Genomic DNA, 19,357 nt, shown 5'->3' with positions numbered 1-19,357 from the left:
AGTAATTTAAAGCTGAAGCTGAAGGTGCTGGTTTCGCTATAATTAGTACGCAAAACTAATTCGAGGTAATTCGTGTCACGAATATTTGCATATAAACGTGGTGAGCAAATGTTTTTGTTGACAAAATAATGCATTCGGAAAACTCCTGCGCCAAATTTGATGTTCCCAATTTTTTATCTTGGCAACCACCCGTGCAGTAGTTTTGGTGCCTGCATCCACCTTTGCAGTGCATTTCGTGGAATACACAATGTTTCACATCGCAGTGTCATGCATAAAAAAATGCTTGCACCATGTTTCTTCGCATGGACACTGCTTTTCATCTCATCTTTACTAACGCTTCACTTCCCCAATATGTGATTAGGACAGCTTTGATCTACCGATGTCACCGAAGCTTTTTAAAAATAATCCTGAGAAAATTATCCTAAATCGGTTGGGATGCCAAACATTCAAGGTCGTGAAGCGACGGCGCCGCCGGCCGCTACCACATTAGTAGTGGTGGTATGACCAACGAAAGACCATCAGAAAATCAGACATGTTCATGAAAACAAAAAGTGCGCGCGTTTTCTGTGGATGAATAATTGTTGGTGATAGGCTGTTATCCTCGCCACTTCCAAAGTTCTTACTGACTGAGGTGCAGAAGTGGTCCTCAGCTGGTAATGACGCTTCGTTATTATCCGACCTTAGGGCGCGTCGGCAGCAGTGGTCGTTTCGCGCCCGGGCCAGTAACAAGCAATGTTAGCTGACGCTGACTATATTGAAATATGTTACCAGTCCTGGGCCAGCCAGCTCCCAGTTCTCAGCAGCGCTTACTCCGAAGCGCTCCAACTCCGTTACTCCGATCACTGCTCAGTGGTCAACCTCTGCCATATCTTTGAATGCTGGTGCTATCGACGTGCATGCACAGGCGCGGAGGCAATAAGCGTCGCAATCGCACCGCAGTGGGATTAATATCAAGTCATGTGCTTCGAAATAGCGGTTTGTAAGGCTCAAGGCCCAGAGCAACTTGACTGCGCCGCCACGGTTCTGGCCGATTTTGAATCTCACACAGGATGGCGTGACGCCTGGCTGGGCAAAACGACCAACGCCACCGGTTGCAGTCCGAATGTTTCCGATCCTATTGTCAGATACTGATGCAACAAGGGGATTGCAGATACAGACGGGTGTTAACGGTTGGTGAAACACTCCAGGTGGTGGTGACAACATGGTTCTCGGCGAGAGCAGGTGTACGGTCGCCCGCTGTGGCTTCAGATATGCGCTGGCCGAACGCCTAGCCTGTTTAGCGTATCGGTTCAGACCCGAGTGGTAACTATTTGTTTATTTCCAGGTTGTGCACGCTATTTTGCAGGGAAAACAAACGCATGCAACATTGTCGCGGGATATTCAGACAAATACGTGCGTGGTGCGTTCCGGTAATATGTGATTCGGTAACTTTCCATAAATATATCGCATTAAAACGTTGATGCTGGTGATAAATATTGTCGCGTTATGACTTATGATAGAAAGATCCGGTAGATCCCCCTAGCTTAGTTAGAGTACCTGTATTCGTATTCACTCACCCGTGGCGGGATGGGTGAGTCGCATTGTGCGATCGCCATTTCCCCCGACTGTGATGGCCTGCGGCTGGTGACAGCGACTTCACTTAAGATCAGGTGACATCAGAGGGCAGGACCGGCCGAGCCCGGTGTTGCGGCACATTACACTTTTGTCGCGAAATTCTGCCCCCGCCCTGGAATTTCACAATTTGATGGTGGCTGTCGGGGCTCAAACAATAGGCACTGTCTAGCGTGGGCTCTGGTTCCAGACATCCATCCATGGGCTGGGTTCGGACTGTGCCTAAGATGATACATAAATGAATATGAGCCTGCCAGCGGTGTTTGAGCGGAATTCACATTCAAGTGGCATTAGACGAAAGGACTGAAAGGATAAGATAGGGATGTCAGTACGCGGAAAGATCAATGTGGTCAGCTTTATTTAATATGTGGTTAACTTTTTCCTACGCTTTTGTAATATTGCAGCCAAAAAATATTGGGGGAGGACCCAAGCCAGCATTGGGGGATCCTCATAGTCGGGGAGGGGGGGGGGGGTAGGGCCCACACAAAAGCACGCTTCTACGAGTTGTTTTATTTGCATGCATACAAATCGACGCCCGTGAGAGTCAGCTATATTTAACAGTTTGTGGACACTTAGCTATTTATGCTTTTACCTGGAAACTGTTTGCTTTAGCTCAGTTCGGGAGCAAATTGCCAAACAATGCTCACCGCGCTGCCATGTCATGATGCACGGGAAAACCGCTCCAGTCCGGTGAAAATAAGTGAGGGAACATAGCTGTAGTGTTTGGCGTTTTCAGACATGGGATATGGTTTAGGCTGACGAGAACGTCCAAGCGCGACGTACAATCACAACCGCATTGGCTGAAAAGAGCATCACGGGCTTGGCCGGGGCAGCCCAGCTGGGCTGGATGTCACTCCGAAGGCCGTTTGATAGGCTTCCTTGGTCAACGGTCTGTCCCTCTCTTCGACTCACGTTTGCTTTCGTCCCTACACCAGATAGCGGAGTGCAAAACGGAATTTTTTTGGAAAAGGGGACCTGCGCCCACCTTCACTTTTTTCAACAACTGCGAATCGACTTAGATCCTGATGGCGTGCAGCATTCACAACTAGACAACCGGCGGGCCACGGGCGGTTATCGTAAGAGCTGCCAATCCTGACCCGGGTGTCTACAGCAGGATGCTTATCAGCCACCTGGATGAGAGCGCGCCTCTACGCGGACGAGCGGCTCTGCTCCGCAGCCGGGCATCTGATCCGGGCCCGCCAGCGGCCGCCCGCCGGGTCGTCCCGGCGCGTTCCCACGAGACCGCGCGCAACCTGCTTCGAGGCCTACCCGAAGCCCCATCGACTATCACCGAGCGAGTACGCTTACGAGTGCTATACCACGGGGTGTTTCACCTGAATTGGGACTTATAAAACTGCACAAAGCGATGTCCAAAACTGACCAAGCACGCACTGTCTGGAAAGTATTGCTGAGAATTACCAGACATTTATATTGTTGTCCTTCACACCACCGTTGGTCCGGGCTCTGGAGATGCAGCCCTCTTCTCCCCATGCTCGACGGCATACGTCATTTGCGAGACGATCAGCAAGTATGAACTGTATGAATCATTCCGAATTTTAGATAAGTGGGTTTGTGTTCAGGGGGTCGTCGAGGAGCGTTTCGTTACGCAACTGAACACAGTCTAAAAGTAATAATGTCCAAATCCTCCAACATCTGCAATGTAAAGCACATTAATAAATTCGTTCCTACCCACTTCAGTCTTTCTCTAGAATTGATGTTTCGAATGAAACACCCCGCGGCCTCCATACGTGCCTCTCCAGTCCCCTTTACCCATTGGCTGAGCGCGGCCGCGAGCAACAGAGCCACCCACAAGTGGCACTCTAGGTGACGCCGGCGCAAATCCTGCGCTGCTTTTCTCAATTCTTGGGAACTGGAAGCAAAAGTATGGCAACCACCGATAGAATGTTCAGAAACAGTAAGCCTCAATGCCTGTGCAGTCTTAAAGCTACACTGCCAGTGAGAGTACACTTGGGTTCGTTATGAACCCTAGTACACACAACTACCTTTGTGGAGACTTGTACTAAGCGTCGTAAGCCTGATTTGACTGCCCTACACAGAGTATGGGCCTATTCCCTTAACGCGGCACTAAGCCAACCGACACCATTTCCTCCCCCCCCCCATCCCCGATCAATTTTCGATTGACGCGCGAAAGACATTACGCTGGAGTTTCCTCAAACCGAAATGGTTTCACTAGATGGCTAAAACTGTGGCATATATATATATATATATATATATATATATATATATATATATATATATATAATGGTGTACATAAACCTTTTCATCGACCTTTCCCGTCATTGCCTCCCGGTGAACCACGCATGTAATGACTGTTAAGTGGTTGACAGAACAGCCGCTCAATGGTTGTCATTTAATCGCGGAGCATGATACCCTATAAACTGTGTTACTTTGCTTTTCAATTCCCCACAGATGACATTGTGAGGCGTCTTAGAGGCGTTCCAGAGTTCCACCACCCTCAGCAGCGGATCACACAATAAACAGCACGCTTCTCACCCAGCGACACAACACACGTCTTCTCGCACGCAGCATGCGCTCGGTCGTAAGGCGCATGTATTACAAGGCATGAGGGTCGGCCGGCTGGCGGCTCGTGTTGTCGCATCACACACGTGTCAAGCAGGCACCGCCGGCCCGGCCCGCAGAGCCGACACGCACGTGCGTAATGAGGCGCAGGCTGCGTGACCCACTTTGTTAGTAGCGCTGTCGCATAACATAGTCTACAAGCACCATCCCGGCCTCGCTTTTTTCCAACGGTGCGCATAAATCAAGATGCTATGAGTTTCTACAGCCAGCAACATGTTGCGCTGCTCGAGGTGCGCACGCCCACCACGTGGGCAGACCAGCGTCCGTACGCGGAAGCATCAGAATTACCAGCATCCGCGGCCGTACCTAAACGCCACGTCAATACGGACGCTACTCCTTCGACGGTATGGTTAGGTTACAAGATCTGCTGGTGAAAAGTCAAACGTGCACGCATAACAAAGACAGTCCACAATCATCACACTTGCAATCAGACTAGCGAAACATGACGCTCGTGCGACAAAGCCGTCAACGTCTAAGGCAGGCTACGCCGAAACATCGAGACACGCTTATACTCTACGGCCATGCCACGTCACGGTGAGCATGATCCCTCACTTCGCCCAGCTGTGTCCTGTATTCACCGCTCAAAAGCTACGGGGCGATGCCGTTCACACATATCATTCGCACCTTTCTTGGAAAGGATGTGCCACAAAAACTAAGCCATGCATAAGTGCATTCTCCGAAGGCCTGGAGAAGCACACTGAAGACAGTAAGCGCCGTCAGTAGAATGACTATAATTATGCCTGTCCTGTGAGAACTTAAACTGACACTTAAACTGACAAGGTTGCATGAACCGCGCGTAACTACGAAAATTGATACTATCTACTGAGAACCAAAAGTTCGTAATGCGCAAATACTAAACATAAAGCTTTAATACTACAGCACCATGCGAATCACACAGCTCCAATGCGGCGAAGTTGTCATATACACAAAACAAACCATGTTTCATTATTTTCAACACCGGCTTTTATACAGGGCACCGACTTTCATAACGCGGAAGTACAAGTTTCATCCTTTGAATTCGCTCCGTACAAGCGTTTGGGCCAGAAACAGGTTAATTTTCCTCCACATTTCTATGCTTACATCCTTAACGATTTTGACGAATCATAGAAAGAAAGTAGGTTCCGTCCAAACGCATCTCAAATACGATTTGAAGAAGAGCGCAAGTTACGATCACGTTTGAAGACACTGGCTGTTGCTTGGATTCAATGCCTGGGCAACCTACAATACCGTTCTGTAACAAACACCCAGGCACCACCAGTCACGAAAATCGGACAGCATATACCCCGTGCGACCATATAGTGCTGAAGTAATGGTTTGTTGCCAGAACAGTGTAGCCCCACGCCTAAATGCAGTGTTCATATGACCCTCGGGCCGCTGTGGGCTTACGAGCGGGGCTTCACACGCGCAATCAACCACACAGGTGCTGCCCAGCGGTGCTCTGGTGGTGTGACGGGTCCTTCCGGTCACCCACAGCGGGGCTGGCTTACGAGCGGGGCTTCACACCCCAGGTCAACCACACAAGTGCTGCCCAGCGGTGCTCTGGTGGTGTGACGGGTCCCTCCGGTCATCCACAGCGGGGCTGGCTTACGAGCGGGGCTTCACACCCCAGGTCAACCACACAAGTGCTGCCCAGCGGTGCTCTGGTGGTGTGACGGGTCCCTCCGGTCATCCACAGCGGGGCTGGCTTACGAGCGGGGCTTCACACCCCAGGTCAACCACACAAGTGCTGCCCAGCGGTGCTCTGGTGGTGTGACGGGTCCCTCCGGTCATCCACAGCGGGGCTGGCTCGCCCACAGGCGCCAGCTGACGGCGCAGCCCTCGACCGATAGCGCTCAGCTAAACCGTGAGCCCGACAGCCGGGGCCGCCGCCACCCTGGCGCCGCCTAGGCCACCACGCAGCCGCTGTGGTTCTTCGGATCCTGGTCCGTGTGGTTGTCCTTGACCTCTTTGACAGGTGGCAGGTCTCCCTCCGCCTTCTCCGCTGCCTTCTGCAACCGGCCGGGCGTGTTCTCAATAGCCCACAAGACACCACACGATGGCTATCATTACCCTTTCAAAATACGCACCAAAACGCGTATCGCCACTACCTCCAGTCGCCGCCACCGCCACGGCTATATTTGTTCCATACCATGGCAGGCAATACAAAAAATCACTACCTCCCTAATAAAACGACGGTCGGTCATTACCGCAGCCGACTACGCACTGCGAATAAAAATATTAGCGGAGTGCATAACACGGTGCTGACGTAAATGTCCCGCAGCAACATAAGCACACGTAAACCCCCGCACTACACAACGTACGGCTAAACAGTCAAGCACACACACGCACACGATGTTGGGGTTGGCTCTCAACCAGCACGGCCTGTTCGCAGCAGACGGCGCCGCGGCGGCCCCAGCGAGCGCCTGTCCTGTCACCGAGTCCGTCCCTTCCCCCCCTCACCGACGGCCGGTCCCTCCCCTCACCGACAGCCCCCTCCCCTTGTGCTCACCGCGGGCTGGCCCCCCTCTCCCCTTTCTTCACCGACGGGCCGGTCCCTCACCGCCGGGCCGGTTCCTCCCCTCACCGAAGGCCTCCTCCCCTTGTGCTCACCGACGGGCCAAACTCTCCCCTCCCCTCACCAACGGTCCCCTCCCCCTGTGCTCACCGACGGGCCGGTCCCTCCCCTCCCCTCATCGACGGCACAGTGCCTCTCTGCTTACTGACGGACCGGTCCCTTCCCTGCCCTCATCGACGGCACAGTGCCTCTCTGCTTACCGACGGGCCGGTCCCTCCCCTCCCCTCATCGACGGCACAGTGCCTCTCTGCTTACTGACGGGCCGGTCCCTCCCCTCCCCTCATCGACGGCACAGTGCCTCTCTGCTCACCGACGGGCCGGTCCTTCCCCTCCCCTCATCGACGGCACAGTGCCTCTCTGCTTACTGACGGGCCGGTCCCTCCCCTCCCCTTACAGACGGCCCCTCTCCTGTGCTCGCCGACGGGCCGGTTCCTCCCCTCCCCTCTCCTCACAGACGGCCCCCTCCCTGTGCTCACCTACGGGCCGGTCCCTTCCTTCCCCTCACCGATGGCCCCGTGCCCCTCTGCTCACCGACGGGCCGGCGTCACCCAGCTTGCTGACATCGAAGGCGGCGTAGCTGACGGCCGTCCAGAGCGGCGCCGGCGCCGGCATGGCGAACTCGTCGGGCGCCACCAGGCCGTATGTGTTGTCGCGCAGCTCCAGTGCCGGCGCGTCGTACGGCACCTTCTGGTGGTAACTGGCGGAGGCGGGCCGAGACGACGCCCGGGGTCAGGGGTGGGGGAGGCGGAGACAAAGCTGACGGGAGCCAGCAGGCCGCTTACACATTTGCCTCGTGACACGACCCCGAAGGTGGGTTTGGAGAACGGATGTTTCCCAGGGCCCGTGTTCAGCATGGAGAGGAGCATCCGAAGGCCCTTGACTGTCAGTGTGTATCGCATCGCCAGCAGCGTGGTGCTATCGTGATGATGCGGAAGGCCGGCAATCTACGTGATGACTTTTAACCCGTCCAACTGGCTAAAGCTGCCAAGAAATACTCTTTGCCCAGTCAGGTTCCCGCCATGCTCTGGGATTACGCTTAAAAGACATCAATAAATACGGTTTCTTGTTCGTGTCACGACAGTTATCACGAAATGAAAGTTCTAGCCATTTACTGTGCTCCTCTCGATACCTAATGCGTACATTATTATAGCCCGTTGCTAGTTACACGCCGGGGGGGGGGGGGGGGGGGGGGCATAAACACTTCACAGCGGAAGAGTATGGTACAGCCCTACCGCAAAACACGGTCAAACTCCAGCCTGGCTCCCCCGCTTACATGAATCCATTTTCGCGTTCGCATTTTTCCAGGGTCCTGTTCAGGATCGGTCCCAGCTTTCTGAAGAAGAGGTGCTTCTCGGGCTTCACCTTGGCGCCGACGCCCTTGGCGTCCGCGTACTCCTTGCACAGCTCCCCGGCCTCGGTATAAACTGAAACGGGGTTCAGCGCGAGCTCACAAGGGTAACAGCTGTTGGACGAGCTGCATGGTCCAGCTCGAAGCCCAGTGGTATGCTGCTTCATAAGCCCAGCCGACCACGCATTTACAATACCTACTCATCGCTACCAAAGTCTATTATGAACCGGAACGTGCAAATGCAGCAGTGGCATACCCACACCGCTATCTGGACTGGATTAATCTGACCAGATCAAATAAAAATAATGTGACCGCAAGGAGCCCAGAACGAAGCACTGGCTTTCGTATCCACAGCCCATGGTATCACGAGCAGACAACGGGAGGGACGAGAGGCCACACCTACGCACCTAGGGCCTTACATGGCCCCAGCACCCGATTATTTCGGTAGCATCGTCTCATAAATCACCAGTTCGTCCACTCCCAAAGACCACCCACTCGGACCCCCAGACCCAGGCGTTAAATTCTAGAGATGTCCCTACGCCGACTCATGTAGCAACTAGCCGGACGTCATGGCACAAGTCAGCGCTGAAAGCGTAAGGAGTCGACCTGCTCTTCGACTGTCGTCGCGCGTTGCATATTCATCACCCTGACTTCCATCATCAAGGCTCAAGACCGAAACGCCAAGCCGACATGAAGGAAGTGGCGTGTGCCAGTATCTGACGGAAGTTACAATGTCCGGTACTCAGGGGTACGTACACGCCTGACTCTCCTTCCGGGGAAGTTACAATGCCCGGTACTCAGGGGTACGTACGCTTCTGACTCTCCTTCAGGGGAAGTTACAATGCCCGGTATTCAGGGGTATGTACACTTCTGACTCTCCTTCAGGGGAAGTTACAATGTCCGGTATCAGGGGTACGTACGCTTCTGACTCTCCTTCAGGGGAAGTTACAATGTCCGGTATTCAGGGGTACGTACACTTCTGACTCTCCTTCAGGCACCGAATGGCTTCTCCACACTTGTCATCAGCCAGGAAGTTCTCGCCCAGGTAGTTGTACGCCTGAAAGCGCAGGAGAGTATGGGTCCGCGTTGCGTTCGCAGAAGAAACATAAATCAGACGAAAATGCCGAACCACGCATTTGAAGACCACCAAAAAAACGCGTATGGCGTCCGTCCATTCCGAGCACTAATCCATGGATGCATATGAGCACAAAACTAGTTGGTCCAGATTTGGAAGTCACGTCAAAAAGAGCGATACGCCAGTGACGGTCGATGCATGGTGGTTTCTCAGCATTGCCTAGGGTACGCATGCCATTTATTAACGGTTACTCACATACAGACATTCATATAATTGTCGCCGCACTAAGGTAGGGATTCACATGCCGTCCATGACCCGTCTTCCCATTTTTACGGAGTATGAATGTGATGACGTAAAATGCGTTCGAAAGCGTTTAGACGAAAACGCAAAGCTAGGTACAGGCATCTGCCCATATTCCCCTTGTTGTCCGTTTGGCCACAAGACCCGCACTTCACCACCGGCCTGAAACACCCCAAACGAGCCCGCCACCAGGCCCCGCCACCAGGCCCCGCCGCCGGCGCCGCCGCCGCACTCACATAGGCTTTGTAGACGGCCGCCTTGAGCTGGAGGTACTTGGTCCAGCGCTGGACCAGCGCTGGCTCCATCGAGCGCAGGCTGTCGGCGGCCGTCTGGAACATGCCCGACGTCTCGTGCGCCAGGGCCGACACCAGACCAGGTGAGTGCTTCAGCTCGATGGCGCGCGCGATCGTCACTGAAAAACGCGCGCCGCGGACTCAGCGGGTGCGTGCACGCGTGCGCGAGCATCACCACATTATCTGCTTCATCTACACGAAGATGTGTCATTATGTCTGGTCTTTCTCCTCTCCTTTTTCCATTTTCGCCTTTTTCTCTGATGTCTTTTTTGTTTTTTGTTTGTTTGTATCCCTGTGTACTGGCGTCGCTCTCACGAACACATAGAGTCGTGCTTCAATGATCTCTCACAGATTCTACCATTAACTCATCCATCCCCTCTTCAGGCAATGAGGTACCAAATACCACTACATATGAAGCGCCGCTCAATTACACACCTACGCATGCATTTGATCGCCTTCCGGGCATGCTTTCAATAACGCACTAGTGAAATCAACATTCATTCATTCTTTCATTTATTCACTCATATCTGATCTCTAGCTGCGACGCCTCACCTTCCTGGGCCTCCGCGGTGCACTGGTTCATGTAGGCAGTGATGACCCGAGTGTCACAGTCTCCCTCCTTGACACTCTCCTCCAGCAGCTGACCTGTCGGCAGAGGGTCAGCTGATGCAGACGCGTGGGCGGGAGGGGCGTGACACCGGCGACCGAGCGGCAGCGACTCCTCTCGCCGGAGCAGCTGAGGAGGGAACGGCCAGTTGACACCGGCGACCGAGCGGCATTGACTCCTCTCGCCGGAACAGCTGAGGAGGGAACGGTCAGTTGACACCGGCGACCGAGTGGCATTGACTCCTCCCGCCGGGGCAGCTGAGGAGGGAACGGCCAGTTAACACCGGCGACCGAGCGGCATTGACTCCTCCCGCCGGGGCAGCTGAGGAGGGAACGGCCAGTTGACACCGGCGACCGAGCGGCATTGACTCCTCCCGCCGGGGCAGCTGAGGAGGGAACGGCCAGTTAACACCGGCGACCGAGCGGCATTGACTCCTCCCGCCGGGGCAGCTGAGGAGGGAACGGTCAGTTGACACCGGCGACCGACCGACCGGCATTGACTCCTCCCGCCGGGGCAGCTGAGGAGGGAACGGCCAGTTGACACCGGCGACCGACCGACCGGCATTGACTCCTCACGCCGGGGCAGCTGAGGAGGGAACGGTCAGTTGACACCGGCGACCGACCGACCGGCAGTGACTCCTCACGCCGGGACAGCTGAGGAGGGAGCGGCCAGCGTGTGACCACTGGTGGCGACTGTGGTAGTGAGGAGGAAAGGCTTCACCATTCGGGCGCCAGGTCTGATCACCCACTGAGAGGTGTAAAAAAAGTGAAAAACCTTTAAAGGCTTAAAGCTTAAGGCTTTTTAAAATGCTTACAAAGGCAAAAAGTCTGCCAGAATCATAGTCCTCGAGGCGTTACCTTTTGTCGCCAGCTTCATAACTATTCGAAATATCTGGTGTGCAAGACTCAACAATTTGAACACTAGCTTGGCTGAATGGATGACAGCTATGGTTCTTTGTTGAGAACATTCAGCATTGCACATTGGATGTGCTGAATTCATTGATTTTTTCAGCGACTGCTTTTCTGATAGATCAGACTGTCTCGCTGCTGTGCAGATTGACGATGTTCTTGCCAGATTATGCGGAGACTTTGAATGAAATCTCCAGCTCAAGCACATTTATCCATACACTTAACGACAAATGTCTAAGGTATTGAAAGGCTAGTATAAACTGAGGCATAAATGATATCTGGCTAAATATTTGCACCAGCAACTAAACATTGTCATATCCCAATACTAAACACGTTCCCCACAATTAAACATGTCACATCAGATGCACCAATGACCGATGACTGCAGCAACTTCAGCCAGGGCCGTGTCTGTTCACTACGGTAGCAATGTTTGACAACTGTAGCGTCTCAAGTCCGGGTTGTGTCTGATCACTACGGTAGCAACGTTCGATGACAGCAACGTCTCCACACAGGGCCGCGTCTGTTCACTACGGTAGCAATGTTCGATGACAGCAGCGTCTCCACACAGGGCCGTGTCTGTTCACTACGGTAGCAATGCTCGATGACAGCAGCGTCTCCACACAGGGCCGTGTCTGTTCACTACGGTAGCAATGTTCGATGACAGCAGCGTCTCCTCGCAGGGCCGTGTCTGTTCATTACGGTAGCAATGTTCGATGACAGCAGCGTCTCCTCACAGGGCCGTGTCTGTTCACTACGGTAGCAATGCTCGATGACAGCAGCGTCTCCTCACAGGGCTGTGTCTGTTCACTACGGCAGCAATGTTCGATGACAGCAGCGTCTCCTCACAGGGCCGTGTCTGTTCATTACGATAGCAATGTGCGATGACAGCAGCGTCTCCTCACAGGGCCGTGTCTGTTCATTACGGTAGCAATGTGCGATGACAGCAGCGTCTCCTCACAGGGCCGTGTCTGTTCATTACGGTAGCAATGTTCGATGACAGCAGCGTCTCCTCACAGGGCCGTGTCTGTTCATTACGATAGCAATGTGCGATGACAGCAGCGTCTCCTCACAGGGCCGTGTCTGTTCATTACGGTAGCAATGTTCGATGACAGCAGCGTCTCCTCACAGGGCCGTGTCTGTTCACTACGGTAGCAGTGCTCGATGACAGCAGCGTCTCCACACAGGGCCGTGTCTGTTCACTACGGTAGCAATGCTCGATGACAGCAGCGTCTCCACACAGGGCCGTGTCTGTTCATTACGGTAGCAATGTTCGATGACAGCAGCGTCTTCACACAGGGCCGTGTCTGATCATTACGGTAGCACTGCTCGATGACAGCAGCGTCTCCTCACAGGGCCGTGTCTGTTCATTACGGTAGCAATGTTCGATGACAGCAGCGTCTCCACACAGGGCCGTGTCTGATCACCACGTCCTTCTACGGCTCAAAACGCACGGGATCCCATCCGCCTGACTCGACAATCCCATCACAGTCAGTATGTGACCATTGCTAGTTGGAACTTAGGGCAATGTGTATCAAATCCTGAAATGGTTTCGATTGAGTTGCTCCCTGTAACATCCATTTGAGTCAATTTCGACTCCATCTGGGGGGCGAACCCAAGTCTGCTGACCACAAGGGAGGGCCACGGGGGGTCTCGAGTCCGCGTCAGGTGCGGGGTCACATGCGCCTGCACGTGCCACCTACCGATGTAGCGGTCGTGGACGGCCTTCATGAGACCGGCGGCTCGACGCAGACTGCTGTGCACCTCCTTCCCGTCCTCCATCGTAATACTGCAACGGGAAAACGAGGTCAGCGGGTGGCGCCACGACTTCACATAAGGGCAAACATAACCACAGACAATTCCGATGAGCGGGCATGGTTGGAACCGCTTTGACTGATTACGGCAGGGGCGACACGGAAACGGAACACGTGGGCGGGCGCGGAGAGCTTGGATATTTGATGGCCATACCAATAATCTTATTTTCAGCCTGTTGTCTCCACTTCACGGAGATGGCCGTGTCCTACGCGACGATGCCTCTTTCGAGCCGATTGATACATCTAAAGCCTTCGACAGCGTCGAACATGGCCGGCCCCTGGAGAAGCTCTGGTGGTATGGCACTGATACCCATTGGTTTCGACCCTGCCTACGCAGACAGCGTGTGCGCGGTGGAAAAGACGCTTTATCGCTAAGTCACGGTGTAATTAAGGGCTGGATGTTAGGACCAATTTGATTTCTATTAGGTGCCCATAGATTTTCATTTCACATCACCAACTGCAATTTCGTCATGTATACCCACGATGTGCAGTTTATCGACACGTGCTAGCCAGGTGCTTCAATTCGCCTCGAGGTTGCATCGAGGAAACTTTGGCAGTAGCTGACTCCTGGCTCGCGCAAAACAATTTGACGATAAATCCGACAAAAGCTGATTTTGTCGTAGCGCACACACGTTGGCGATGCTCGGTTCGCGCGTTTTCCATTCAACGAGGACCTTCCGTTCTTCAAGCCTCCCAGTTCGTCAGAATCCTTGGAATTGTTGTGGATGGAAGCCTGACTTAGGAGCCACGTGTGTCAGCGGTAGCACACGCTGCTATGCATGCATCTGCAGAATCTCAAAACTTCCACAGAAGCTGACGAAAAATGTGGAAAAGAGGCTAATCAAGGGTTTGACCTTTTTGAATTCGCCCTATTGCTTGACTGTGCGGAGGAGCTGCAGCGAGGCCCGGCGGCGCCGCTTCAAAGAAGCCGCCAGCCACTGTGCGCGTATGGTGAAAGGTACTAGCCGCTACGGTCATGTTTCTCCCGTCCTAGCCGAGTTAAAACGGCAAACAGTGACAACCTGTCAGCTGAGCGTGACCTGGCGGTAATGCATAGCTCACGGACATCTCTAAGGGAGCCTGTGCTGTACCGCGGCGCAGTGTCAGCCCGCATTAGGCGTGGCAACAATGACAGCCGTTTAGAGCTGCCGGGGGCGCGCCCGGAGATGGCCCTTAACAGCTTTGCCTTCCGGGCTGCTCCCGGACTGCCGCCGCTGGGCTGCGGATCTCCTGTGGTGGCACGCGATGGGCGGGGCCGAGTGCCTGCACCCGGCCAGCTCGGCCATCGCTCCAACATACTGTGTGAATGTGCATCGTGTGCTTTAGTGCTTTCTTGTCATAATCTGTGCACGTGCGTGCGTGCGTGCGTGCGTGCGTGCGTGAGCGCGCCTGCAAAACGTGAAGCACAGCCAGACTAGTCGCATTGCGGAGGTTACTAGAAAAAACTTATTGATTGATTGGTTGATTGAGCATCGACGTCTCCTAATGTGACCCTCAGTTTTGTAAAGTTGTGAGCATTACAAACAGAGTCGCTCGCATTGTGCAACACGGCAAATCCTAAGTCGCGAGGGCCAATTTTCGATGTGAGAACCGAACCAAAACATGAATGGGGGACCACTGGGTCAAGTGACGTAAGAACAGACACCTGGCTAACTTTATACGCAGCTTAAGTAGAGCTTTAAATTCAGTTCGGGTCACCAGGTAACGCTTAAAACTCTTCTCCGCGGAGAAAAAACGGCACTTGTTTACTTTCTGTGCTGAGCAGTGACAATCCACGAAATACTGCTCACGTTATTGCACACTCAAGCAAGGAGACAATCTCATCAGCCACTTGGTGTCGGGTAGTCATTTCTCAGCGAATATACGGATATGCCAATGTAACAGGTGTAAATGGCATGCAGCCCGACAACGTGTAACACAACTAAGCACTTCAATAACAGGCTCAGGTATGTCACAGCCTTGCTTGACCGTGCCAGTGGCACAGATAGGAGAACATTAACACTTACTCCTCTTTTCCGGCGATTTTTGCGGCCCGCTTCATGTACCAAACAGCGACATTCTGACAAATACAGATGACTTCGAAGACGGCATCCTTTTGCGCCCTGAAAGAAAGAGACCAGTCGGCGTGACGTGGTGAAGAACATGTCGAGAATAAATAGCTGAAAAATCGCTATTAAAAAACACATTGTACGACAATGTCGACAACACTGGAAACCGTCGAAATCCGCTGGTTTAAATCGATTCCCTCGGGTCGGACCGTTTAAGAGTTGAGAATTTGGCGATACTGCTGGACCTTAGTTAAGCCCCTGACGACCCGCCACTATCATGACCCGCTTCACAGCCTGGGAGAGGTTTCACCCCGGGCCAGGTGGCGCTGTAAAGCCTGTCGCATAATTTCGTGTCAGGAAAACGCAAGCGACTTGCTTCACCATCCTGCCCGTCACCCAGACAGCCACACCACCCACACCACCACCAGTAGACAGCAGCGCTGTGTCCGGCAGGATTGAAGCTCATGCCACTCAGGCAGTGGGAATCGAGGGTATCACCACCATTAGCTAACATGCCAAGCTATGCTTAACATTTAGCACCATAACTTTGACTTATAATAAATGGCACATGATCGACCAACCAATATGACAATGAATCAGGATGACATTTCTGAATGTTGATGTGTGTAATTTCCCTTGCAGGGAGGCGGCCGAGGCAAGGCCGTCCGACTCGGTATCAATCTGACCAGCCATCCCCGCCGTCCAGCGCCCAGTGAGGCCGCCGGAGGCAGAGGGACGGAACCGCGGTGGGGTCCCGCCCCGGGGCCCCAGTGGTAGGGGCCCACTCACTCTGGCGTGTTGCCCAGCAGCGTGTGCGTCCAGCGGAAGCGGACCACGTGGCGCAGCTTGCTCTGCTGGTCCGGCTGGTCCGGTGCCTGCAGGAAGCCGGTGAGCAGCGCCAGGTAGCTGTTCAGCGCCGCCTCCAACTCCTGGCACTGGTGGCCGGCGTCCGGCAGCAGCTCCAGCAGACGGTGACGAGCCTGACGCAGCTCGCTGCAACAACGCCGGCTTAGTCGGCTGGGACGACGGGCAGGCGAGCAGTGCCCACCTTCGGCCCAACACACGCGCGGACCTTCGGCGGACCTTACAGAATCCAGAGCACAGTCTTGATGTACACAGAACCCCTCGTAACAGGCAGACATACAGGTATCTACCATTAGGGTAGGTCACATGGGAAACCTCTCACTGAAGTGTGTTGCATTTGCTGCTTGGACAATCAAAGCATAATGATTGCTGAGAAAACCGACTGCTGATTTATTGGAGCAATTGACTAGTAGCCATGGCCAGTGAGGCGTAAGGCAACTTGTGCAGCACAGGCGCAGAGGTGATCAGAAATCATGGATATAAACCAAAGGGTACATGTCACCAAAAACCAGGCTAATGGAGCTGGACACCTCTGGGGACCACCAGCAGGTTGAAGCAAAAATTATGTGCATTACAACATTTGGCTTTCATGATTTTAACACAAGGGAGCCCACTGATGATGCATTTGTGCACCAGTTGGTGAATATCACTGCTCAAACTGGGCCGGATATATGGTAGCCAAACATGCAAATTCTGCATGACAAAATTGAATATGTTCAGGCTTATCATGGTTCTACTGATTGCCAACCAATTTTTACCCAAATAACAAATATTTCAGTGAATTAGTCACAAAAACATTGTTGTCTGCTGCCTTAGTTTGAAGAACACAGGCTCTTCTGATTTTGACCAAAGCATCTAGCATTGAAGGTAGGTTTTGAAAAAGGTGACACCTGCTGGTTTCTAGCTGGTTGCTAGCGCACCTGGGTTGGACAGTTCTGTGGTGTCAGTGAGTTGTAGCCAGCATGTTTAGCACTGTTTAGCAGCTTTTACATTTTTATCTGCCGCAGTGATTGAAACCTGACGTCATTCCTTACGAGCCCCCTCCCCCTATATGGGTAGATCCATAGTTAACATGAGAGACCATGTGTGCACCCGAGGGCATCAACACACACTTTGGCCAGTGTGGATGGCAGTCTCTGCCTCCAAGATCTGTTGGGCTGATGTTCTGCAATGACAGTGTATTAGGATCTGAACCTGATGTCAGGGTTTGTTTTTAAGCCTGTTGTGATCTTCAAACATAGACCCTGGCCATGCAGGTTAATGTCCATAGGCAGTCATATCATATGACAGGCAGTCCAGTCTCCTGAAAATGGGGAGCATATGACTCATATGCTCTCCATGTTCAGCCTGGACCACCTGTTAATGTTTCCTGTGGACAGCCTGTCCAGGTCACATGTTGACATTTATGCTGGATTCTCCTGAACTTTTTTATAAAATTTTAATGTGCTTTTTTGAAAGTTCTTTTAACATGTTAAGAGTAAAAGTAAGCACCAATCAAATGTGCAATTTTTTGTTGTTCATTGGTGTTTTCGGGCACATCAACTGCAAAAGTCACTTTGCACCCATAATGAAAATCAAATGTGCCAATTATAATGACATTACAAAAGATAATTAGACCACAGAAGCATAGTTTTGTATAAAGATGATTAAGTATATTCCCATTAAGCTCTAAGGAATCCTGAAACCATACTGGATGAGTTAGCCTGACATGACCCACAGCAAATGTACAGATGACAGATGTGAGCACAACTGGACAACACTAGGTCAGGCCATTTGCACCATACTGAGTCACATTTTAATGACCTGTTCACTTTACTAATCAGGTAACACATATTAAGAGACCACCTTTTTCAGGATGTGCTGGAGAGGAAGGTGACTTTAGCTCAGCTTGACTCATCCTTTCCCATACATTGGAAACAGACCTACAGCTTTTTCTGGATTGACTGATATCAAAAGGTGCTTATAAATATATGTCAATTAGTATCAACAACTTCCATTACAGCTATAATTCTTACCTGCCATGTGTCCCAGCAAAATCCTTAAGTATGCATTAACACAGCTCAAAGCAGAAAATCCCTCTTCTATCACATAAGTATCATGCTTGATGCTGAGGCAGAGTTTACATAAGAAACACTGTGCATAATGGTGCTTAACTTCTTCACATGCTAGTGTTTCAAAAAGGGCATTCCATGCTCCTTGAAAGCCTTCAAATTTGTAAGTGTTAGAGGACTGATGTCTTGAACTAGATACTTGAGATGGCTGATCATCAGGACACTTCTCATGTGTCACTTGAAGATATTCATGCATGGTTTTAAGTGGCATATGAGAAATGCATGTAAATAAATTTTGGTGCCATCATATATAAAATATATATGATGGCACCAAAAGACCATCTCACACAATACTATTATATTATCAATAGGTAGCCAGCAATGTCACAATCATACTGCCCATTTCATACATGAGTCATTGATATCATTTGATTACTGCATAATTAGATGAGAAAAAATTCACAACACTTTGTCAATACAAAGCTAACTTGGTTTATGAAAGACCAGAATGAACCACTAAGTCCACTTATCAATATCAAAATATCTGGGCATGTGTCATTAGTAAGCATAAGACCCAGCTATAGATGACTGAATAAAAATCATCATCCTGTTTACATGAAGGTCACCATTCTGTACCCACCTGCATATTTTCAAGGATTCTGGTTCAGACGCAAAGAGCTTCAAATCAAAATTAACATGGCCCGTAGCCTTCAGGCCATTTCTGTGGAACCAATGGGACATGTCTTATTGTTTCGTGAGGCGGTAAGTGAACAGGTGGCTAGGAGGTTACCGCAATCCTGCACGACTTTACTTGAACTGAAGTAGACTGTGGATGGGTTTACGTCCTTCCCAGGACGTCGCAATTCAACAAAATCAACCAGAAACTGGTTCCTGACGGGCGTATATTGCATTAGCCTAATAAAAACACCCAATCATTACATTAATGGCGTACGAGCTACAAGTAGCGATCGTCACTAAAGTGCTGCATGGTCTTTTATCGTGCAATATTCACTAATATTGACAGATAGACGTAAATATATCCACATGCCGTGCAAAGGCGGACAGAAAAAGCTCAACCGATATTTCTTAGCTCAAAATAGGCCTGGCTGGAGCGAACACCACCGAATAAGCTAAACTCTTGAAATATTCGACTGCCTGGAATGTCTAGTTTTTTTAGCCGATGCCCATCCTTTTTTCGCCAATGCTTGTTTGGTGGTGGGGTCCGGTATATTGAAGGTGATTTACTGTTAGAAAAAGGAATCATTATCATGACGCCAAAAAGCAAT

At 51.8% G+C, this 19,357-nt stretch overlaps 1 protein-coding gene across 2 annotated transcripts; it reads right to left on the bottom strand.

Annotated features, from left to right (window-relative positions):
* Positions 1–3,968: 3,968 nt before the first annotated feature.
* Positions 3,969–18,974, bottom strand: LOC119109918 (BRO1 domain-containing protein BROX). 2 transcript variants are annotated; one of them, XM_037233668.1, is made up of 10 exons: positions 18,712–18,974; positions 15,946–16,149; positions 15,115–15,210; positions 12,998–13,083; positions 10,335–10,427; positions 9,726–9,901; positions 9,090–9,171; positions 8,040–8,190; positions 7,298–7,463; positions 3,969–6,200 (listed from the first exon to the last, which is right to left on the bottom strand). In XM_037233668.1, exons 1-10 carry the CDS (start codon positions 18,810–18,812, stop codon positions 6,096–6,098), a joined length of 1,260 nt encoding a protein of 419 aa, XP_037089563.1. In that variant the 5' UTR covers positions 18,813–18,974; the 3' UTR covers positions 3,969–6,095. The 2 variants fall into 2 exon arrangements, with proteins under 2 accessions (XP_037089563.1, XP_037089570.1); XM_037233675.1 differs by having other exon boundaries at positions 3,969–6,197.
* Positions 18,975–19,357: the final 383 nt, after the last annotated feature.

Source organism: Pollicipes pollicipes, unplaced genomic scaffold (assembly GCF_011947565.3).
Source record: "Pollicipes pollicipes isolate AB1234 unplaced genomic scaffold, Ppol_2.1 Scaffold_2555;HRSCAF=2994_pilon_pilon_pilon, whole genome shotgun sequence".
NCBI lineage: Eukaryota > Metazoa > Arthropoda > Thecostraca > Pollicipedomorpha > Pollicipedidae > Pollicipes > Pollicipes pollicipes.
This window is presented reverse-complemented; position numbering and strand designations above follow the sequence as displayed.

Coding starts and splice junctions, on each gene's coding strand:
- LOC119109918 (XM_037233668.1), bottom strand. CDS start 18,812: ATGTCCCATTGGTTCCACAGAAATGGCCTGAAGGCTACGGGCCATGTT. Junction 15,211..15,945: donor CTGCTGGGCAACACGCCAGA/GTGAGTGGGCCC, acceptor TCTTTCTTTCAG/GGCGCAAAAGGATGCCGTCT. Junction 8,191..9,089: donor CCTGAAGGAGAGTCAGAAGT/GTACGTACCCCT, acceptor ACCCCGTTTCAG/TTTATACCGAGGCCGGGGAG.